The sequence below is a fragment of the Dipodomys merriami genome, unplaced genomic scaffold (genome assembly GCF_024711535.1).
Source record: "Dipodomys merriami isolate MVZ:Mamm:240054 unplaced genomic scaffold, mDipMer1.0.p SCAF_68, whole genome shotgun sequence".
NCBI classification, from domain to species: Eukaryota; Metazoa; Chordata; class Mammalia; order Rodentia; family Heteromyidae; genus Dipodomys; species Dipodomys merriami.
This window is the reverse complement of record NW_027206268.1, coordinates 1,679,679-1,704,235: the sequence shown is the minus strand read 5'-3', so window position 1 is coordinate 1,704,235 and position 24,557 is coordinate 1,679,679. Positions and strand designations below refer to the sequence as shown.

At 39.7% G+C, this 24,557-nt stretch overlaps 1 protein-coding gene across 3 annotated transcripts in view; it reads right to left on the bottom strand.

The window, feature by feature from the left end:
- The window catches only part of Dnajc13 (DnaJ heat shock protein family (Hsp40) member C13), a 92,435-nt gene that overhangs the window by 40,752 nt on the left and 27,126 nt on the right, over positions 1-24,557 (bottom strand). For all 3 annotated transcript variants that reach the window (XR_011368531.1, XM_070005420.1, XM_070005419.1), the window contains exons 7-25: positions 22,002-22,208; positions 21,802-21,897; positions 21,031-21,122; positions 19,735-19,901; positions 19,546-19,625; positions 19,251-19,420; positions 18,722-18,821; positions 17,044-17,151; positions 16,146-16,301; positions 14,781-14,837; positions 12,396-12,517; positions 9,914-9,989; positions 9,566-9,661; positions 8,860-9,003; positions 7,376-7,458; positions 5,674-5,827; positions 3,066-3,169; positions 2,823-2,982; positions 1,050-1,112 (exon numbers count right to left, since the gene is read on the bottom strand). Coding sequence is in view for 2 of the 3 variants with exons in the window: in XM_070005420.1 (XP_069861521.1) it covers positions 1,050-1,112; positions 2,823-2,982; positions 3,066-3,169; positions 5,674-5,827; positions 7,376-7,458; positions 8,860-9,003; positions 9,566-9,661; positions 9,914-9,989; positions 12,396-12,517; positions 14,781-14,837; positions 16,146-16,301; positions 17,044-17,151; positions 18,722-18,821; positions 19,251-19,420; positions 19,546-19,625; positions 19,735-19,901; positions 21,031-21,122; positions 21,802-21,897; positions 22,002-22,208 (2,235 nt within the window). In the remaining variant the exon portion in view is untranslated. The remainder of the gene's footprint in view (positions 1-1,049; positions 1,113-2,822; positions 2,983-3,065; positions 3,170-5,673; positions 5,828-7,375; positions 7,459-8,859; positions 9,004-9,565; positions 9,662-9,913; positions 9,990-12,395; positions 12,518-14,780; positions 14,838-16,145; positions 16,302-17,043; positions 17,152-18,721; positions 18,822-19,250; positions 19,421-19,545; positions 19,626-19,734; positions 19,902-21,030; positions 21,123-21,801; positions 21,898-22,001; positions 22,209-24,557) is intronic.

Sequence of the window (24,557 nt, the reverse complement as noted above, 5' to 3'; positions counted from 1 at the left end):
TATGGCTCAGGTGAGGTAGAGCACTATCCTTGAGCACAGAGCCCTGGGACAGAGTCTAGGCCCTGAGTTCAGGCCCCAGGATCAGCAAAACAAAAGAAAAATCTACTCAAGTGTTTATCAAAACTACAAGGAATAAACATCTGCTTCAACTGAAATTTCAACATCACGTAATTGTAAATTAAAATTATGTATCATAGAGTTCTTATTAAAAACCAGAATGAACCTAGTGAACTATCTGCAAAAAGAAAACAAGAATAAAGTGATTCTTCATTTTCTATCTTCAAATTATTATTTTATTTATATTTTGGTCAGTCATGGAGCTTGAAGTCAGGGCCTGGACACTGTCCCTGAGCTCTTTTGCTCAAGTCTAGCACTCTACCACTTTTGAGTCACAGCTCCACTTCCAGTTTTTAAGTGGTTAATTGGAGATAAGAGTCTCACAGGGACTTTTCTGCCCAGGCTGGCTTTGAATGTTGATCCTCAGGTGTGAGCCACTGGTGCCTGGCCACATTATTTTTTTTAATCATCAAAATGTATACTGATTTTAGGGGCTGTGGTACATGCCAATAATCCTAGAATTCGGGAGGTTGAAGCAGGATGATCACAAGTTTTAGGCCAGCCTAAGCTATACAATGTACACAATGTGACCTTGTCTGTCTGTCTTGTCTTTCTCTTTCTCTTCCCCTTGTACCTAACCCCTGCCCACAAAAATACACTGAAAAGTATAAGGCTTTCTATTTTTATGTCAGGTAGGCACTTATTTTACTTATTTTTATCACTGTGTAAATGTTTGCACTGTATATGTTCTAAATGTCCTCTTTTAAAGAAAAATCAGCTAGTGATACATTACTCGTTACTCTCCATTCAGAAGTTTGTTATCACTAGCTCATTTGACACTTGTCATAGGAAGGCATAATACTCCAGGAACTCCACTGGCAAGACTCACAGCTTTCTTATCGAAAAAGGTCAAAGAATTAGCTCTAGATAATTAACTCAAACTGGAAGTTAATTCTTGGAAATGATAGCGTAGTTTTGCAAAAATACCGTACCTTATTAAGGATCAACTTGTTTAGAAAGAGGATCAATCTGTCTCGTTCAAGTTTATCTGTGCACTATTGAAATAAAGAACATATGAGTCTGAGTGACATAAATGTTATAGACCACAATAGACAATTTGCCCCATGAAAGTTAGAATGTGTTTGTGACTTTAACTAAGCATCACTATCCCACAATACTGTCAAATTTGGGAAATTACGTAATCAATCACAATAAAGAATTTGAAAATAAATAAATAAAACTTGTGCTCTATCAACAAAAAAAGTCCGAGTGAATAGACACATTAATGAAAAACATTACTATCATTTCACAAAATAGACTGACAAGGTAACAGTACCTTGAAACACTAAGAAGGAAAATGACAGATTCCTATGAATGGCTGCAATTCCTCAATGTCTTACATTCCCTGTAATTTTGACACAACTGATCCAATTTTCGAAAAACTTTTAGTCATTTAATAGATTAAAAGACAGCTTTAAGGAGATACATAAAAATTGAAATAGACAATACTCTTGAATTGGTAAAATTTTCACAGAATTGGAAAGTGAGGTATCATCATTAACATAAATAAGAAGAAAAAATGTATCTGCTTAAAAGGAAATTGGTATGCTACCAGTCTTCCAGCTAACTGGAATAAGAGTGAGGTAGAATTGGGTGTGGTGTGCATGCCTATCATCTCAGCTCTGAGGAGACTGATGCAGGAGGATTACAGCAGCCTGGGCTACATTGTAATACCTTGTCTCAAAAAAAAAATTCATTAGCACAATGAAATTATACTATTATAGCAATTACTGCAATTTTGTTTTAACAAACACTAAGGATTTCAGTCCTATAAAGTTACTCTTTGGGCATGTTTGTGCATGTATTCAGAAGCTGTCTCTTACAATGCATCACTCAGTTTTGCAAGTGTGATTATAAATGGCTGTTTGGTAACTTGGAAGTATTGCTCTGTATAGCAGTTAACCTGTCGAATGTAAAATACTAACACAAATGAAAGAAAAATGCAAGGTCTCTACCACAGCTAACACCCAGTGTGCTACACAATAAAGATTTGTCCCCTATCACACTCAACTGCAATGGGACCAACTACACAAAATTTTTTAAATGTGCTAAGTTCCCTGTTTGTTTGTTTTTTGTTGGTCGTGAGTCTTGAACTCTGGAGCTGAGCACTGTCCCTCAGTTCTTCAGATCAAGGTGAGCACTCCACCACTTGAAGCACAGCACCACTTAAGAGTCTCACCGATGTTCCTGCGGGGACTGGCTTTGAATTGCAATTCTCAGATCTCAGCCTCCTGATTAGCTAAGATTACAGACATGAGCTACCAGAGTCTGGCTAGTTCCTGATTCCACTGTAGTCCTCAAAATTTTTTTTACTATTTTCACACTTTCCAATTTAGTATGCTAATTTTATTTCATTTGCAAGTTTGTTTGTTTTTTCCCAGATGGAAAACCAAAGGTGCACACCATTTTAAAAGTCACTGTTTCCTGTACATGTCATCTGTCAGCTCATTGGTCACACTTCAAAAAGACTGGCAAATAGGTCAGTAAAGTTGTTAAAAAGCAAAAACTGAAAGCATAACAATAAACTAGCCTGGACAAATATTAGTCCATTAATCACTTTTCATCTAACTTAAAAGATTTGGGTAAATGTAACAAAAAAATATATAAAAAGTACTCAGAAAGCTCACAAGAACATGGTCAAGTAAAAATTAATCTGAAAGCTTAGTACGAACTCCCCTGGCACTACGGAGGAGCCCTGTGCTTACCCGCTCCAGCATTCCAATGATGTATCTGGTATCAGTAAAGGGTCCTATTTCTTCATGACACCGGCCGTAAACAATAGCAAGGGCTTGTAAACACAAACACTTCATGTTTACTTTGGGAGTGAGCAGAAAGCGATGATAGAGCTCATTGAAAAATTCATACCTAGATTTAAAAAGAAGTCTCAATACAAAAACCCATAAAACAAAGAGTGAGAACCAATGGGAAGGGAAGAAAAGGCAGCTCACGATCTCTTAATCGATCCACTCTCTTCATTCTCATCTTCCTCTAACAGTAATCTCAGATAATAGTCTCCTATTTTGATTTCCTCTGCCAGGCACTCATATTTAACCTTTAAAAACAAAAGACAACATTTTAGTTTATAACAGACTTTTTTTTTTTAACATTTTCTGCCAGATTATTTCTTGTAATTCTCTTTGTTCAGAGCTTGTCGTTTCTTACGATACCTGGTGATTCAGTATGATGAGTCTAACTAGCTCAGTCATGACTAAGCTGAAAACTATTCACAGCAGTTTCATGACTGCATGGTTTGCTGCTAAAAGGTGCTGCAGCACTGCCCGGCATCACCGGGATCTGCTTCTTCAGCTTCTGGCTTGCTAGAGACAGGTCGGGAGTAGATGGTCCACGGCAGTATTGCCAGGCACACACAGGCCATTTTGAGACCACCCTTAAACCCCAGAGCTCTCCCTTGCTGATATCCCAAGACTTACAACCAATGCATAGACCACAGTTTATAGTTGTATGCAGGGCCTTTTCTGTGTGTCAGACTACCCAAGCAACTACACAGAGGCAATGGGGAGAAACCCGAGCACTCAGGCTGTTTATCTCAAGCAAAGATGACAGAAAACCCTCAGAGCCCCAGAAATAACATGCTCTATGTATTTACAGTTTTACAAGTCTGTTCTCTTAGGCATAAAGTCTCCATTCCGCTTTCCTCTTCTAAATTCAGAGCACTCCACTCACTCAACTTCTACTTACTAAGCAGCTATACCACCATGCACTGGAGATTTAGCAGAGGGAGAGCAAGCATAAGAATGTCTGGAAAAGTAGGATGATAGACGTGTCACAGAGTGAAATACAGCAGGGAAACTGAGGGGCAGAGAGAGGAAGTGCAGTCCCACACATGTATACGTATGAAGGGGCTGTGTTTCTACGGGGCTGTTGGGAAAACCCAGAAATGACATCCAGGAAAAGATCTGAAGGAGATGAGAAAGCAAGTTAGGAGGCTGTCAGAGGAAAAGTTCCTTCTACACAGAGGCTGACACCAATCAGGACATCCCTGAGGCAAGAACATGTGTTGTTCCAGGGACCCCATGTGGTTGCAGCAACATCAGAGGGAGAGTAGTGTGAGATAAAGCCACAAATGTCTGTGGCCTAGGGGGATGCATACCCTGCCTGTGTGCCATTTCAGGAACCCAGATTTTTACTGAGTGACAAGAAAAGGTTCTGTGGAAAGAAACAGAATGAGCTGCTTGTGTTTTGATAGGACTATCCTTGCCAAGTGCCAGTGACCCACACCCATTAATGCTAGCTACTCAGGAGGCTGCGATGTGAGGACCACAGTTTGAAGCCAGCCTGGGCAGGACAGTCCACGAGATTCTTTTATCTCCAATAAACTACTCAGAAAAAAAGCCCAGAAGTGGCGCTGTGGCTCAAGTGGAAAAGCACTAGCCTCGAGCAGAAGAAACTCAGCGACAGAGCACAGGCCTACAGTTCATGCCCCAGAAGAGGCAAATAAATAAATAAATAAACAAAATAGGTCCACCCTGCTGCGAGGTTGACAACAGACCACAGGGAGGCCAAGGTGAGGTGGATATACAGATAAATCCAACAGTGAGAAGAGAGCTGAGTTCTGTGTAAAGTCTAAAGGTTGACTCAACAGGGTTTGCTGACAAACTGGATGTGGAGTATAAAGGGAAGGACCGCATTGAGGCTTTGCACTAAAACATAAGGAGCACACATTATGGAAGATCTGAAAGATGGCAAGACAAGCAGTCTTTACAAGGGATCACAATCAGGAGCGAAGCTCCAGATGATTCCTCTATGTGCAATTATGGGATAAAAGGATGTAGTCATAAACCTAAGCAGGAGACAGAAATGGAGAAGCCATCAGCACAAAAAGCATTTTAAGTCGTGAGACTTGATGAGACATTAAGACAAGGAATACAAATGAAAAGAGGTCTGAAAACTGACTGAGGTCAGAAAATATTGAGTGGCTACGGAGATAAGGGAAAATAGAGACCGAGAAGTAGACAACATCCAAATTATTATATGCTTTAGAAATGTAGCTGGATGAAAGATCACTAGGCGCTACTAGACCAAAACATCATTATGCAGCATATGACTGTATGTATTATAATATAGTCAAGGTAGATATACACTTAAAACTATACACACATAAAATTATACACCATGAACAGTTCTTGTTCTTGCTTTCCATGGTCCTTACATGAATATTGTGATAGCGAAATGCAGTCCCATTCAGAATCCAATTACCACAAAAAATTAACCAAGTAAGCTATATAAGAACCTGGCATACAGTCTATAGTCCTATAAGGAAAGAATTTAAAAGCCCCCCAAATGGAAAAAAAAAATGCAAAGAACAAATTTGGAATGCATAGGTCATTAAACCTCCTACTTGATTCTTGGGTATAAAGCAGATATTTAACAAAATTAATTTTTATTTCTGTTTCACTCAAAGATGAAAATGTTCCAATCATTTCCTCCATAATATTACAGAGGAATGATAAGGACATTAGCAAGCATTTTTTAAATCACTCCAAAAATAGTAAATACTTGATACTAAGATTAATACACTGCAAAATGAAACTATACCTCGAATTCATGGTGGTTCCAGGAAATAACATTAGTGCTACCAAGCTCTCTATCAATATTAAATGTTCTCATTTCAGATTCAAGAGTATCTTTCAGCTCTTCTCGTGTTTTGAAATTCCAAATAAGGTTTGATCTGGCATGGTCTTGACTAAACCTAGAATCAGAATTATAGTCAGAATAAAATTATCAGAATTATGAAAATAAAATCAGAATTACTAAACTTTGTCAAGAAAAAACTCCAGGGCTGGGAAGGTGGCATAGTGGTAGAATGCTTGCCTAACATGCATGAAGCCCTGGGTTCCATTCCTCAGCACCACATACACAGAAAAAGCCAGAAGTGGCACTGTGGCTCAGGTGGTAGAGTGCTAGCCTTAAGCAAAAGCAGCTCAGGGACAGTGCCCAGGCCCTCAGTTCAAGCCTCAGGACTGGCAAAAAGAAAAAAAAAAAAAAAAAGAAAATACAACGTGTTAATGGTAGAATCTTATTAATACCTATGTATTCACCATACAATTCTTCCACTATTTGTGTTTAAAAGCGTTCATAATAAAATGTTGAGAACAAAAAATGAACCTTGGGCTGGGAAGGTGGCTCAGTGGTAGAGTGCTTGCCTTGCATGCATGAGGCCCTGGGTTCGATTCCTCAGCACCCCATAAGAATAAAAGGCCAGAAGTGGCACTGTGGCTCCAAGTGGTAGAGCGCTAGTCTTGAGCCGAAGAGCTGAGGGACAGCACCCAGGCCCAGAGTTCAGGCCCCACAACTGGCAAAAAAAAAAAAAAAAAAAAAAAATGAACCTAAACTGCAAAACAAATCTGTAGAATTTGAAAAACTAAACTGACATTTTCATTTGTGCTGCTACTCCAAATTCGAGTAAGAAAACAATTGTATTGTCAGATATTAAGTTTCAGACTGGGGACAGGACTTTTGGACTTTAGGAATTTGAACCTTACAGACAAAACACAATACTGTCAAACTAGCAGTCTATGATAGAGCATTTTCAAACTGTCTTTTTTACACTCGCAGAATAACTATTCCAATAAAGCTGGGGATACACGGGCTGGCTCCAGCCAGGAATCCTCCTACAAAGTCTCATTTCAGTTTCACAGAGGTTCTACAGGACAACACTCCTAAGAATTTCTGAGGGAAGAAACCTCAAGGAGACACTTATGGAAATGCTGGCTACACGGTACTTATGCTAAAAAGCTGTGCGGAAAATCTGCAAAACTAAGTATTTCCCTTTACTAACCGAGGCACAATCAGCCTCAGTGGCACAATCAGCCTCAGTCAACTTCGAGACTGGGAAGCTTGAAGTTAGTGCGTCCATCAGGGGACGATAAGGAGAACGAGGGCTGGGAAGGTATCTGAGGTGAACTAGCCTTATAATTGCAACCTTCTCCTCTTTTTAGACTCAGTGTCCATTAAGTTGTTAGGATATAATCCTTTCTAAGCCACAAGGAACTGTCTTTGGGTACTATCTCTAAGCCTTAATAAAATCCTTAGTTTTACTAAACTCTCATCAATATATAAAACAGCCTTCATTTTATAGAAGCATCTCTACTAAGCAAACCAATCTGAACTTTTATACACACTGAACTTGACAGTATAAAAATACCTGTGGCATAAAGTATTGTTTCCAGAGAAAGAAAATCTGCTGCGACTCCTATAATGACAGAATCACGATTAAATTATGTTGTTAAAACATTACCTATAATAGAAGAGATCCCAATTTGCCTCTATTTTTATTCTTTGTCGTCTCTTCCGAAGAACTACTGGCTTCTGACTGATATTCTGAAAAAGGAAATTAAAAAAAAGAAGAAACATTACTTTCATCAAAATTTGACAGAAACAAAAAAACAACTGAAGTGTTGACTATAGGGGAAAAAATGACTACACTGGATTTTACCTGAGAGAGTAATTTGACAGCACACATTTTTCTAGAGTTATAGAATTTTTTTTGGGGGGGGGGGTGGGCTGTGGGGTCTGAACTCTGGGCCTAGGCGCTGTCCCTCAGCTCTTCAGCTCAAGGCTAGTGAGCCAAAGTGCCACTTCCAGCTTTTCCTGCTTATGTGGTGCTGAGGAATTGAATCCAGGGCCTCATGCATGCAAGACAAGCACTCTACCACTGAGCCACCTTTCCAGCCCTATTCTCCAAGACTTTTTTTTGTTTTGAGGGGTTTTTTTTTGGACAGTCATGGGGCTTGAACTCTGGGCCTAGGCGCTGTCCCTCAGCTCTTCAGCTCAAGGCAAGCGCTCTACCACTTGAGATACAGCACCACTTCCTATAGAATATTTTTAATATAGCCCAGAACTCCTGTAAACAAACACTGAATCTTGTAAGGTTAGTGATCGCCAGTACAATTTGTAAGTCCACACCAGTGACTCGTTTCAAACGTTTGCATGCAGGCAGCTAAGACAGTCATAAAAAGATATCAAATGCAAAATATCACCGTTTATTCAACTCCTACAAAACACCAAAAAGAGAAAGTACAGATGAAATAACTAACTCCCTACTGTCCAAGACAAAAGACCGGCTGTCATCTAATGTTGAGAAAACAAAAATGCCATAGAGAAAAAGAATAACCCAACACCCCCCCATCAACTGTACACACTGAAGAAGAGGGCAAGAGTCATAACTGGCTAAACATTCCCAAAGTGAAACACATAGGAAATAACACCCATTTTACACACTAGCCAATGATGATCATCCCTGATCCGACAGAGAGCTGCAGATATAATTGAAAGACTTAAATTAATGTGCAGATTATGTAAGAAATGCATCGACTGCAAAAACAAGCCAGCTGGTCTTGACCACAGTTGTCAGATTAAAGCACAAGATCCTTCTGTACTTGAATGGCAGTGTTGCTAGGAACAAAACAGACACAGACAATCCACTGCATCCTAAAGAAATTAGGGTTAAAAACAGAAACCAGGCCCAAATAAAAATCATCACAAAGATCTTCCTAGGCGGCATGTTTGGCATCAACATTGGCTCACAATGTGAGATATGTATGTATGTGTGTACATAGAGGTGTGTAACAGAAATATCTGTAATATGTTACATTACAGCATGATCAGGGGCTTCAAGTATTCCCTGAGAAATACCTGCAAACCATCTGTGAAGCGCAACAAGTAGTCAGACACATGATATGCGGAAATGGCCGAAGGCAGGAAGCAGACACTCTTTTTTACCTCTTTCTGAGCAATGCCCATCCTATCTCTCCAGTGCATCAACACGAGATCCACTTTTTCTTTGGCAAATTTTTCAACTTCTTTAGCAGCTTTTCCAGCTAGTCTTTGCCACTCTGGTACTTTATTAAACTTTCCATACTGATCCTGTAAAAGAATGTTGAAAGCCATTACATACCTAGCTGTGAAATTAGGTGCTCTATATTTGGCCCAGGATAGTATTTCAAATGACATTTGGTGAATAAAGGAAGAGAGAGCTTCTACATAAATTATACTTTCTGCCCAAGAGATGCTAACTTTTTTACCGTGGGTTCACAACAACTCCTTTTTGGAAGTGAGGCAAGGGGCAAGTGGGTGATGGGTATAGACCAAGGGCTGAGGACAGGACAAGAATTATCCTAAGAGCGGGGCTGGTAGAGCAAGGCAAGTGCCTTGCATACCTGAGGCCCTGGGTTCGATTTCTCAGCACCACATAAGCAAAAAGAAAAAAGCCGGAAGTGGCGCTGTGGCTCAAGTGGTAGAGCGCTAGCCTTGAGCTGAAGAGCTGAGGGACAGTGCCCAGACCCAGAGTTCAGGCCCCACGACCGGACCCAAAAAAAAAAAAAAAATTATCCTAAGAGCGTACCAGGAGAGATGCAGAGGTAATTTTCAGCGTGGAGCGTGTGTGAGTGATTTCATGCAGATGGGTCATGGAGGATGGCGTACTTACCATTGCGATTTTCACATTATCACGAACATGCATCCGATCAGCATCCTTCTCAGGAACTGCATCTGAGCTGTCTAAGTAAGCCAACAAGCCTGGGGGCTAAAAAAAAGGAAAAACAAACTTTAAAAATAAAACAAAAAAAAATCCATTTCCAAAACAAACAACACAAGAGATAATCTGGCCTTCAAAGCCCAGATAAGTTAAAATTATGATTAAGTCACTGGTGGGGGGAGGGGGGAACACGGAGCCTTACAAGATACTAAGTCCTATAAGTAACTTTTCAATGATGAAGTCCATTCCTGCAGTATAAACAACATATTTACATCTTACTGGATAAAAACACTGACTTACCAAAATTCGTTTCAACAAGTTTGTCGCGGTTGCATTATCAGCTGTCCAGAGTCCCACTAAATGTCTACTTAGCTGTCTGAAAAAAGCAGACGTTGAGAAAGGTTTGCTGCTTTATCTCAGCTAGAACAGAAAGGAATTTTTAAGAACAAAATATCATAGAATTATAATACAACTACAGTCAAAAAGTCATTCTGATGTTAAAAATTACCAAAAACTAGTATTCAGTATGGAGAAATAGTTAAGGTAGTACGTAATGCAAATGTTAGTATTCTAGAATTTTCTCTAAATTAACATACTTCTCTAATAGCTATGCTAATTTTCAAAGGACCAGAAGATGAAGAATTTCCCCATTTAAAGAATGCAAAAGGAACAATGAAAATTCTCGATGATACAACTTGTTGGTTGAACAAGTCAGGATAAATTGACAACACAATACTCTAGCCCTCTCAGGAATTACTAATTCTTCTGAGTGATACTAGGGTTTGATCTCAGGGTCTCATGGTTGATAACAGGCTGGTGCTCTACCACCTGAGCCACACTTCCAAACTGTCTTTTTGCTGATGAAGTTTTGGAGACAAGGTGATCTGTTTTGTTTAGGCTGCTCATTAACTTCAATTCTTATCTCAGCCTACAAAGAATATCCAAGGCGTGAACAGCAGGTGCCCATCCATCTACTCTGGAATTCTGACCACAAGCAAAAGACAGCAGTCACAGTCTGAGATACCTTTTCTGATAAGATCAAAGCTTGAAACAATGTATTTTCAGTTTTGGAGTATAGATAATAACCTCAAGTACTTACAGCAGGTGACTCTACTTATGCTGCTTTAACAGTAAGAGCAACTTTTAGTTCTAAGGAAAAAATTTAAGACCCACATCGACTCTGTAGTCTGGCCACTTACTAACCTTCATCTCCAGGGTATCTCCTACAATGAGAGCTCCTTACTAGCAAGAACTGTTTTACTCACAGTTGATCTTTCTAAACTTTGAACATTTACAGTAAGAGTGGTCATAAAAACTATAAGGGAAATAGCCAAATAACCACCTTCTGACATACATGTTTATACATTAACACATTAATACCAAAGCTCAGACTGTAAAACTCTACTTTTCCATCAGAAAATGGACACTAGAATTTTGTTTCTGTGCCTACCCTATCTGTAAATTTAATTATTATTAACATTTTGGAATTTTTTTTCAAAAACGCTTCTCTGATAAAACCACTAACTAATCACATTAGAGAATTTAACCGGTTAGCCATGAATGCAGAATGCAACAGATGCCTAACACAAGGAGGGAGAGAGCAAGGTAACAAAGTCTCCATTTTAATGATGGTGCTAGTAAGACAATGCTGAGGAAACAGACTTCCTTGTGCAGTTTTCCATCCTCTCAGGCAACACAGGAGGTTACTTTTTGTGGTCAATCTTTGCAAGTGGGGATTCAGACAGCTTCCTACAATAGATTTAAACAAGTCTGGGCAAGGTGGCTCACTGTTACAATCCCAGCTACTCAGGAATCAGAGATGGAAAGGATAATGGCTCAAGGCCAGGCAAGGCAAAAAGTTAAGACTCCCATCTGAACCAACAGGGGTGTGGTGGTGCACACTTGTTATCCCATTTACACAGGAGTCATAAGTAGGATTATTGCAGTCTAAGGCTTGTGATGGCAAAACCAGAAACTCCAAATGAAAAATAACTAAAGCTAAATGGACTAGAGGTGGTTTGAGCAGTAGAGCACCTGCCTGGTAAACGCAAAGTCCTGAGTTCAAATTCTATTACTGTCAACAATAGAAGCATAAGAATATAAAACAACACACAATAGCTGGACGTGGGGCAATGACAAAGGGAGATTTACAGGGCTGCTTGGTCAGTACTTTACGCTCTTACTCATCAAGTCCAATATTTACGATGGACATTGTTTTTACTGATGCCATAATCTGGCTTGCTTAGGGCTGCCGTCCATGTGGCCTAGAGCAAATGAGCAGATTTGTGTGGCTCCTTGTATTTGAATGGCTACTGGAGGAAAGAAATATGCCAAGGGAGAACTGTTTAACTAAAAGAGTCAGGATAAGGCTAGTTTAGGCCGGAAATATATTTACACTTTACTTTTTTTCCCCTTTCCTTCTGTCTCTTTCTTTTCCTTCTCTTTCTCCTCAGTCCTTTTGTTTTGAAGACCAAACTGACAAAAGTCATTGAAAAATTAACTGTACACGCTTTCCACCCAGGGTCGTGTGTGTGCAAAGTTACAGGAATGAAAGGGTACTACAGCTGCATAAAGTGTCTTCAAGTCTTCCTTGTCCCAGTATGGGCAAGAGGAAAAAAAAGGGTCAGTTTTCCACCTGATCAAGCTATGCAATGATCATATGAACATGTACCAAAACCAACGGGAACATTCGTGCCATCCACCTGTGTTTGTTCTATACAAGACCTAAATCCATTCTCTAACAGATACCTTTAACTTAGAGGGAATTAATTAAGTCACCTACCTATGGGTAAGCATCCTCGGATCTGAACTTATTGTAAACATCGCAGTGTGCAGGTGTCGAGGTAAGGCGCCTTCACTGAGGGCAAGCTCCTGCATTTTGGTAGCAATTTCTTTGTCACCTTCCTTTGGAAAAAGGGTGAGATGATCCCTAAGACAGCAATCTCCAAGAAGCTATCACAACATTAAAAAACTAATTTTGCATCTCTAAACAAAGTTAAATTATCTACTACACAGTAAAAAAAAAAGAAACAAGAAACAAAAAACAAACTCCAAGTACAACATCTGAGTATCCCAAAATAATAGAGTGAGTAAGCAGAAGTAGTTTTTAAGATGTTTGCCTTTGGCATGAGGTTTAAAGTTTCCAGATGAATTTACCTTATGAACTAAGCTGAATTTAGTATTACAATTAGGTTCATTTCCTGAATATATATTAGCCAACAAAGAGGTGACTCAAAGAAATCAGCAATTCTTGTCAAAGGCACCTGCTTGCTCACCTGGCTTGCTTTCGTTAGTAATGGTATGTTCATTTTCGTGGTGAATGAAATCCTTTGTTTTTTAAAGATGATGTGATACAGGCAGTTCTTTCTATTCTGATTTCACCTGGCTTACAAAGACTCACTTGGCAATCACAAAGAGGGCCACTAAAAACTAATGGTAATAGAATATCTATGAATGAAATAAGCAATGTGATATTTAAGGCCATCAGCGGAAAAGCAAAAATGCTCACATTAATGAAAAAGAGGAGGATTTGGCACAAATATTCCAAAGACACATGTATGTAATCTACATTCGCATCATTGCGAATGACATGTAGTCTGGGATGAACATATTTCTGGGCAATAAGAATACAGAAATTTAATTTTGTTTGGTTCTTGTGTTTTTTTTTCTGTATAATCCAATTTTGCTTTTACAATCAGAAAAAAATAATGATATTTACCAGGATTTGAATATAAAGAAAGTCACAGATATTGATTCTAATCACTAGCTATGAATCTAACACATGTGGTTGAAAGGAAGACCTAAGTGAATGGTTTTGGCATTACAAGGCAATCAACGAGTATTTCTGCATGTAATAAATATCTGACTGGTGCATATTATAGGAATGGTGGTAGCATGTTGGTAAGTTAAGAGCCAAAGTACTTTCATTTGGCCTCACAGTCCTAAATTTCCTTGGCCATTATACATTGTAAACATGACAGATGTGGTACTTACTTTTGGAAGCTTCAACTAACTACAGAACTCATTAGGTAGAAGGGAAAAGGTAACCTTAGTAGTGAAATACTAAAAATGCGACAACAACAAAAAACCCAACCCCAACATTGACGTTTTATCCGATCCAAAATCAGTGCTTATTATTTAGTTGTGAGTTATATTTATACACCACAATGGCTAAGTTTCTTTGGTGAATAGAACATCTTATATCTTATCCAAGCTGCTAGCATGACAACTAAATACAAGAATTCAAAAGCCATATAGCTTGATGTCATTGTAACCATCACAGTATGCAGATGGCCTTTATAACCATGCTAAGCAACTAATCCTGGAGCACTGTTATGTGACCTACAATAGCATGTCTGCAGACTTACAGCTTTACTAAATATGTGCTTTTTGTCATCCTTTCTTTTGGTAGGTCATGAGGCTTGAACTCTGGGCCTGGACCCTGAGCTCTTCAGTTCAAGGCATGCACTCTACCACTTGAGCAACAGCGCCACTTCGGGTTTTCTGGCTGGCTTAAGATCTCAGCTTCCTGTGTCACTAGGATGACAGGCGTGAGCCACTGGTGCCCGGCTTGTCATTCTTAATTGGTATCATTTTGCTCTGAACTAACTCCGTAAGTACATTTCTACATAATCTCAGTACCTCAAGATTATATCATCCCTCAATGAATGAGGAAGAGAAAATGGTAAATTTTAATCCTTTTAAATAAAACAAGGCAGGAAAAAAAAAACTTAAGAACTTGAAACTCATTTTTAAGATTATTTCTGCAACTGATTAAAAACTAAACGCTGGCCAGGCGCTGGTGGCTCACACCTGTAATCCTAGCTACTCAGGAGGCTGAGATCTGAGGATCGAGGTTCAAAGCCAGCCCAGGCAGGAGAGACTGTGAGACTCCTATCTCCAATAAACCACCAGAAAACCGGAAGTGGCGCTATAGCTCAAGTGGTAGAGCGCTCACCTTGAGCTGAAGAGCTGAGGGACAGCTCCCAGGCCCAGAGTTCAAGCCCCACGACCGACAAAAAAAAAAAAAACTAAATGCTGAATAAAGATTTTAAATGTTTTTCTTACCCAGAGGATGCTTTCCATGTAAGACCAAATGGCAAATTCTGTCAGTACAACTGAACTAGTCAATCAACACTCAAGTTTACAATTTCAAAATTGTTCTCACCTCTATGATTGCCTTCATCACCAATCCAGCTCCCTTTATAATTGCCAAGGAAGGATGCTGTAAAATGGAGGAGGAGAAAGTACCCGTGAACAAAAACCAAGGTGACTCTGACACCTGCAGTTGCTGCTCTTCAAGAGCAAAGTTATGAGCCAGAAATTAGGAGGGGAGACACATCAAAATCACAGCTTGGTTAAATATTTCAGGTGTTATTACCACGCAGCTTTTCAGAGACCGTTATGCAAATATCAGTTGCACACATTAGTAAGAAACAGGGTGACATGCATACTGCAACAGGCACTCAGAAACTGCTTTCTTTCTTCTGATTTGGGACTGCAAACATCCAATGGGTAACTAACAGCAGAATAAAAGTTGGGTGCTTTTGTGTCTACTGCGATGAGCCTGGACCAACAGGACTGGTAGATAAAAAAGGAGATGAAGTTACTCCTGCCGGGCAACAATGGCTTTCTTATTGTAACCGTCTGATCAGTCCTGAGGTAAGAAGCAACCAGACAATAGCTCTGAACACTTCAGACCACATCTATGACCTAGACTGTTTAATAATAATAATACTTCACACCCCCCTTGCCAATTCTTTCTGTTTAGACTTAAAGTTCAAGTCTGGACTGTGGAGATGGACCATAGTGCTGCTTTGCCCTTGTCCTTACTCTTCCTGAGGTATCCCTGACAGGTGAATAAATTTCCCTTCCCTCCCCTCCACCACTACTTGTTTCTTTATTTGGCCCGCTGAGGTGAGTGGCTGGACCTGACACACGAAACCCAGGAGTTGGGTCCCTTAGCCTAGGACTGCAGCCACAATATGAATATACAACTATCTGAATAACAATTATACTTAAACAATACATACTGAATTGAAATGGGTCACAAAATAACAAAAAAAAAGCATCTATGTACACAATAAATAGGATGCTATTGTATGGAATAACTGATGTCCTTCCAGTGTTTATGAATAGTCCTGCTAAGACTCATTATTTGGGAACTTGTAAAGAAAAGGGAACTTCAAACCAACCACAGGGGGTGGGGGGAAGTGTTTATCACCACATCTAAGATGGAAAAGACGGGCAAACTAGATGAAACAGTGGTCAACAGCCATCAGCAGGGCTCACGAAGCATCAAGAAACCTGAGGGCAAACACGTGGTGATGTGGCAATGTGAATGGCCACATTCGTCATTACAATAGAAACACACATTATTGGAAAGATTCTGACCAGGCTGGTAGAACACTTCACAGTATGTGCAGGGTATGGTTTAAATTAGCCAGCGCAGCACAGGGGAACAAACCGACAGACTCCAAAAGTGCTCCTCTTAAATTAGTGGTTATTTGGTAAGAAACATTCAAAGTCTCACCTGAAAGAGCTTAAAGAGGGTTCTTCCATTGGAGGCTACCATCTCTAAGAGCATATCAAACTGCTGCCCTTCGGTTGTCTCACTGTACGGAGCACACAGGGCAAAGGTAAGGAAGTCCAAGAGTGAACTAATAACGAGGGCTCCAGTCCCATGATCCTGAAACAAAACAACACATGGCCTTAAAGACTCAGACACACAGGGAGCTTTCAGCTAAAACACAAGGACACCATGTGCTTCTTTTGCTTACTTCTGAATGTCACGTGTAAACACTGACTTCAGTTTCTCAATGTGAGTGAGGTTCCAACTTTGGTGAGCCTAAGCAGTACTTCCTACGCCCTGGCAGCCAATCGATGGCCCATCATTCTCCAAGGCAACATAAGCAATGTTCAGGTTTGTAGACTTCTCAAATGTATGCATTAGCTGAAGTTAGTATGTATTAGAATAAAAACAGTCTTTGAAAATACTGCAAAACTGTAGCAATTTGCTGATATTCCTGCTAAATGTTATAGAATTTTCATCTCTGAAACTGTTACCATTAACAGAGGAATTGATAGTTAAGGGGAAGCTCTGATTTATTTTTAGCAACGTTTATGTCAGGACAGTTTTGAAGAAGAATGAACAGAAATTTAGAATATCACTATACAAACCTAAAGGCTTTGCAATGTATGTGTTCCCACGGGGATAGATACTTTGCTGAAACAAAATATTGTATTGCCAGTGACTGAGCTGAACTATATGACCACTAGTAGGCCAAATTTGACCAAATTTGGCGGCCACAACAAAAATAAGCCCAGGTTACACTTCCAAATGCCTGTCGATAATGAAACAGTATCTTCCAAATGAAGACACATTATTTTCATAAGGCAATCTTTGGAAGACAAGTTTAATGACCACTTACCACATGGGAATTAAATTTCTCCAGTAAGTTTTCCAGAAACTTCTTTGAAGAGAGAAGAGAAGCTTTGTTTAGCTGTTCTTGTCTTAAGTCATAGTCATCATGCATGGGCTATTGATTAAAAATAGTGATAAGGCATAAGCAGTCTCATGCTGGCAGCACACAAAAAGTCATTTAAGTATTTGCTACACCATGAAAGACGCAAAACATAGTCTTTAAAGTGCAAGGCAGATAGGGGACTCGTGATGAATGGGCAGAACTGATGTTTCACTGGTGCCTGATCAAATCAAAGAGTAAATGAGCCTATTACTGGACAAGGTCCCCTCTTCGGAGTTACAGGCCAAACTCGCTAAAAGGTGAACAACACCCCTACCCTCTAGTATTTTGTAATTTAAATGTGAAAGGACAAAAGTTAACATTTAAGATAGAGTGCTGAAATTAGCAATACTTCTTTGTCTCACGGTGACTATCTTTTGACTGCGAGAATAGCAAGCGCTGCTCAGCCCCCCAGCCCCAAGCATGGTGGCAAGCAGAGTTCAGGTCCTAATTTTCCTACTAACTCCAGAGGGCGACAACTTCAGGCAAGGTATAGTCTCATGTTGTTCCTCGGCTGTAACACAAGAGAGGCAGTACTTCCCTCACAGACTGTCAGAAAGCTACAAATGATCATTGATTTACTTAAATCACATCATTAATTCCTAGTGTGTACTGAGGACTTTTAGCTTCTAGTTTAATTCTTTTATGGAATTATTTGAAAGAGCAAGGATGATTAAAAAAAAATAGATTGTAATTTTGGAGGAGGGGGAATAAGAGCAAGGTTTTATGTGATGACTTAGATTTGTTCTATCATTAAACTTGCCGAAACACTTTATGTAAGGGAAAGCACCAGACAGAACACACAAAAATTGACAAGTGAAAAACTAAATTTAAAGTTATACTGAACAACTACCTCTTTCCGTATAGTCTGTCACCAAATTACATCTTCATTGTTTCAACCACTTTTGTAAGTGTCCCTTCTCCAACCTTTTACTACCATAGATCAGCATCTCATTCCTTTGTGATGATTTGGCCTATCTACCTCTAACTATATTTATTAAACTATCCTTGACAGTCCTTCGTATCACGTTACTGTTCCCCCGTTTAACAAATTTTCAGCTATTCCTTTGAAAGACACAAATCTAGCTCCTTGGTTTGATACAGAGGTTTTCAATGAGTATCTGTAGACACCTCTCACTGAAATAATTGCTCCCTGAACACACCTCATAACCCATATTTAATAACTTGCTCCTTTCACAGATAGCCTTTGAATATTCTACTCTGTCTCAGGAAAACCTACCTAGAACTAAAAGATGCCTTACTCAACTTTCAAAATTCAGACTAAATGTAATATCTACAGAATAGCTGGTTGAGAATAATTCACCTTCTCCTCACCACCAAAGAAAACTGAAATGCTGTGTTTGAGTGATGCCAAGGTCTACTGCTTTATATTGTGGACATACATCAACCTGACTGACGGTGTTAATAACAGTGCCTTGTCATCTTTGTACTTCTAGCACACACACAACCTGTGCAAAACTAAGGCTGTGTGAACAAACCAAGAATAACTTAGGAAATACAGAAGCATGTCTTTTGGTACACTGAAAACCTGGGCTCATGGAAACCTCAGAACAACACAACTTACACACATGAGGGCACAGAGCATGTCGACAGCCGCATGGATGACACCGTTGTTGTTCCTCTTCAGTGCTTTTACCACTTTCACTCCTAGACGCTCCCGGAACCTTGTGGAACAAGGACAAGCACATGGGATCACTATCAGTACATCTGTTCCGACAACGGAACAGATCCTTCTTAAGTTTCCACTGCGGTATGGGAGACTTTAAATACCTTTTCTGGAATAGATGCTTTCATAATCACCACTCCTTTGAGCAGGAGTGTTAGTGTTCTTAAGGTTAAATACAACTGTAGAGTAAATTATTTCCTATTCAGCTTTTCTACAACAAGTCAGTAATGTCACTAGTGCATATGGGACCAGCATCTCCTATCAACCCCACTAATTGTCCTATTCTTGGCTCATGAACAGAAACTACCCCAACGGTCATACAAAGGTACCAGGGTTAAGTCAGACATAAACAAATAAATTATTCAGCATTTTCTATTTTGAGTTATTCAAAGTCTCTGAAAGAAGCTAAATTCTAAAGGCAACTTACTTTGGAAGCTGAGTGAAGGCCAGAAACCCGGCTTTGGAAGCGACAAGCCTCCTCACAGCTTGGAACTGACTCTCTAGCTCTGCGTTTGAGGCAACGACATCACCCTCCTGGGACAACAGTGCTGTAATAGCATTATTGATCAGTTTTTCTTTGTTTTCTGAGAACAGGCCCTAGGTGAAGGAAGAGTATTTTCAGGCAAATCTCCATACCAAAAGTTGATGACAATGAACAGACTGTAATTAAAACAAAAAACAAAACAAAACAAAAAAACACACACACGAAAAACTTATCTTACATCCTGTGTTACCGCATGTAGAACTCCACTGTATGAAATATTAGCGTTGAACCTGAATACAGCATCTGCAAAGTTGCCATCTGAAAGGAAAAGGTCCAACACGAAGATTTAGAGGCTTCCATTTCCAGTTCTTAAACTACTACCAAGTTGATGGGGTAATGTAATTAACATGAAAAATCAAATACTCACTGGGAGGAGTAGCTAAGAATCGGAGGTGTAGGCTCTCCACTTCCTCATCCACGGGCATGCTGAGCAAACCCCATCGCTGACCTTTATGGGTTGGTGTCATTTTTACACAGACATCTCTGTTCCCAGAGGCTCTTACTCCATCCAGCAAACTTGCTAGCAGGGAATCTCTAAAGCAAGGTACAAAATAAAAATAAATAAAGTATATATAAACATTTATTTTTAGTGTGTGTGTGTGTGTGTGTGTGTGTGTGTCTCTCTATATATAAAGAAGTTACTGGGATTGAAAATTAAGGAGGATTTTGATGTAGAAGGTAGAACAGGCACTTCAGCAAGTGATGTACTCAGGAATGCACTACAGGTACAAGGTAAGCATGGAGCTTTGGGAGAAAGCCAGGAGTTCTCATACTGCACCTTCACCTTGTTGTTCCATTCCATGACCCTGCAGAAGTTGTTGTTTTTTTGTTGCCAGTCCTAGTGCTTGAACTCAGGGCCAGGGCGCTATCCCTGAGCTTCTTTTTGCTGAAGGCTAGCACTCTACCACTTGAGCCATAGCTCCACTTCCAGCCTTTTCTATTTATGTGGTGCTGAGGAATCGAACCCCGGGTTTCATGCATGCTAGGCGAGCACTCTACCACTGGGCCACCTTCCCAGCCCAGAAGTTACTTAAAGCACAGTAGTTTTAACATTTTTGTTATGTTGTATTAATGATGATTCCAGAGGAATGGCCAGGTTTTACAATATAAATCAGGGCAGCCCAATTCACTGGAAAATTGGTAACTAGAGGATGACATGAACGTAGAAATAACTTCACATGCATTTAAACTAACTTGCAGCTATATCCAAACAACTCCACCAAGGAAGAAGTGCTATTTTGAAATATTTGTAAGGGTATTAGTTATAAAAATACACTTTGTTTTCATCAGTTCACTTAAAAACAAGCCATTTTTCATGTCTTAAAAATTTGAAAAACTCGTCCATTTTAAATATGTAAATATGTTAATAATTCCAAAAGTTGTAGATTATAGCTTTGCACATGTTAAAATCTTTTTTTTTTTTTTTTTGGGGGGGGGGTCCGGTCGTGGGGCCTGAACTCTGGGCCTGGGCTCTGTCCCTAAGCTCTTCAGCTCAAGGCTAGCGCTCTACCATTTGAGCCACAACACCACTTCTGGCTTTTTTCTTTTTGCTTATGTGGTGCTAAGGAATCAAACCCAGGGCCTCAGGCATGCAAGGCAAGCTCTCTACCGCTGAGCCACCTTCCCAGCCCCATGCTAAGATATTAAAACTTATAAAAAATACCTTTCAGTTGAAGAGTATCTTCGAACCTGCCCTTTAATAAATTCAATGGTAAAAAGTTGTGGGTTTTCTGAGTCACAAACCAAAGCAAATACCTAATGAAAACAGAAAGGAAGTTCAACAAAGAATGTTTAATTTTGTTGTGTATCATTACAAAAACTGAATGACATCACAAAGCTTACAAAAGTCACTATTTTTAAAAATGTAACTTATGGGCTGAGGGCATGGCTCAAATGATAGAGCCCTGAGCTCAAACCCTGGTACTGCACTCTTACCCAAAAAAATCCTAAAAATATAACCTGCTTAGAAAAAAATCAAGGTTTAAAAGTCCCATTCAAATTTTTTGACATTACGAAACAAAAGGTTCCACTCTTTGTGTACTCAGAAAGGAACTTTTCTGTAGTCTTTGCTATTCTAAGATCAAGAATATTAAGAAATAATACAGATTCTGACTGTTTTCCATCCTTGTTTTTTGTTTTGTTTTGTTGCCAGTCCTGAGGCTTGAACCCAGAGCCTGGGCTCTGTCCCTGAGCTTCTTTTGCTAACGGCTAGCACTCTACCACTTGAGCCACAGCACCACTTCCAGCTTTTTCTGTGTAGGTGGTACTGAGGAATCGAACCCAGGGCTTCACGCATGCTAGGCAAGCACTCTACCACTAAGCCACATTCTCAGCCCATGTTTTCCATTCTTTAGGTACAATTAAACAGAAAGAAAATTAGTCAAAGTGATCAACAGAAGAAAGTGCAGTGAGCCTCATAATGCAGAAAACTTACCTCTCCCAAAGGCTTCAATGTGGCAATATTGTAAGTTGCTGGATCTCTTTCTACTAAACATGTCTCTGTAAGTGCCAGCACTCTTTTGATAGGTTCCTTCAAATAATAAAATTAAAATATATTATGAAGTTATATAAGAAAATTGTCAAATCACAAGAAAAAGAAACATTTTTTTAAAATTTTCAACACATAGATCTTACCGGATGTCTAGGAGATATTTTTTGGACCACAAACTCTGCTAAAGATGTGATGGATTCATCTGTGCTGTACTTTCCAAAGCGAAGATTCAAATATTGTTCAAATTCTAAAGGCTCTTTCCTGATCCTCAATGAAATACCTATGTAGTTGCCAGCATGGTCTATTGCGCTCTTGATAATCTCTTCTCTTTGCTCTGATGCAAATAAATGCTGCACAAATTTTAAAATGTAAAAGAGTCAGGGTCGAAATAAGTAAAATGTGGCCCATATTTAACCAGAGGAAAGAGATTAGTCATTTTAGAAGAAAGAAAAAAAAAAGCCATAGTACTTACCAGAGGTACATACACAGGACCTTATAGTTAAGAAATTTCTCAGTTAAAATCACAATGTCTGAGGTATAGAGTCCGGCAAGAACTTATTTGATGGAAATTATCTAACTTCTAAATGTCTAAGTTTTATCATATGTGCAAAAATAGTAAGCATGGCTTCTAAGAATGGGCCCCAAGCAAGTGGGGGTGGGGGGAGGTACTATGTGGGTAGGAGTCTATTTTTAATCAAGGAAGTTCTGGTTTTATCTGCCTTACATAGTGAGTTTCTTTGCAAGGATTCAAGATTGTTGAAACATCTTCCAGTCATTGGCCTACTGATGCTACAAACTAACCTTCAAGGCTGTACTGACAAGAAAAAGGATGCAAAGTGCACTTGGTACTTGGCCAAAATGCATTAAGGTCCTGCAAAGGATAGGTAGCAGTGTTCCATACAAGAAAGACTTGTCCTGGCCACAATGCCGACAGTTCTCCTGCTGAGAAGCACTAGATCAGCTCATGTTTAATTTTATTCCTTAGCAACTTATCACAGTCACCATAGCAGCAGAACATACTGAAAAAAAAAAAGTTGCTGAATGCTAGTGACCTGCTTCATTGTAGCTCCTGTCTTTTAAAGGACAAGACAGTTATTCCTTAGTCTATGTAGGGACTGGGTCCAGGAAACCTCAGCCCAAATAACAAAATCCACAGATGCTTAAGTCCCTTACCTAAAATAGCATAAAATTTGCATGTTATTTACACATATCCTTCCATGTACTTTAAGTCATCTCTAAAGACTGCAAATAGTTCTTATATTGTTTAAGGAATGATGACAAGGACAAAAAGGTCTGCCCTTGTTCAGTACATGTGCAAATTTTTCCCGAATATTTCTGATTCACGGTTGGTTGAATCCATGGATCTAGAACCCATAACACATGGAATAATTACTATAGTTACAAAATGGATAATCCCAATAAAAGCTTCTTGCTGTTATCAAACAATATATGTTATATAATATATGTAACATATATATCTCAAAGGTGGGCACAGGTGGCTCACAGCTGTAATCCTAGCTACTCAAGAGATCTCAAACTCCTGAGGATCACAGTCCGAAGGCAGCCTGGGCAAAGAAGTCTGTGAACCTTATCTCTAATAAACTACCCAGAAAGAGTTGGAACTGGCGCTGTGGCTCAAGTGGTAGAGTGCTAGCTTTGAGCACAAGAGGTTCAGGGACAACACCCAGGCCCTGAGTTCAAGCCCCAGGTCAGGCAAAAAAAAAAAAAAAGTATCGGGGCTGGGAAGGTGGCTCAGTGGTAGAGCGCTTGCCTTGCATGCCTGAGGCCCTAGGTTTGATTCCTCAGCACCACGTAAGAAAAAAGCCGGAAGTGGCGCTGTGGCTCAAGTGGTAGAGTGCTAGCCTTGAGCTGAAGAGCTGAGGGACAGCGCCCAGGCCCAGAATTCAGGCCCCACGACTGGACCAAAAAAAAAAAAAAAAGTATCAAATAATATCCATCTTTAATTAATGTCCAGGACAGTCGGGCTGCCAGGGCTTGAAAAACGTATCCCTATAATCCGGCAGGTTTTCTACCAAACGTATCCCTATAATCCGGCAGGTTTTCTACCAAGAGGTGAATCAGTGCAAACATCCGCTGCCCAGGGAAGAGACAGCAGTCAGGGCAGCACCAGGACAAATGGCTTTAGGTTGCTTTGAGGTGGGAAGGAAACGTGCTTTTCTTTAGGCCTTCTACTTTAGTGTCTCGAGTAAACTATGTACCAAAATACCTATCTGATGTTCCTAATGGAGAGAAACAAGGACGGCACCTGTTATCATGTGAGGACAGTGTGAGATCTAGGACAGAAAAAGGCCTGTAACTCTAAAAGGCAAATTATTCTTCACAAACCTGATTATCCATAATTCCCATTATTCTGTTAGCCTTTCTTCTGCTGCCATCTATGCTCTTACCTATCTAAATATTCCGGGGTTGCCTTGCTCTGCAACGATATTTTATCCACAAAACACTCAATCTCAGTGTAGTGTTACCAGGATACTAAAATAGCTATTGGAATCAAAACACTCCAGAGAAAGAAATCTTGCAAACAAGGGCAGCTGGGCCTGTCCATTTAAAGATTTTTAACTGCTTATCTTTGAGATCTGATGTTTCAATTTTATTAACACAAGGTATGTTTTTCTAAGATGGCCATAATCTGTATTTCAGTTTTTATTAAGGTACAGCTTTTGCTGTACCTCACACAA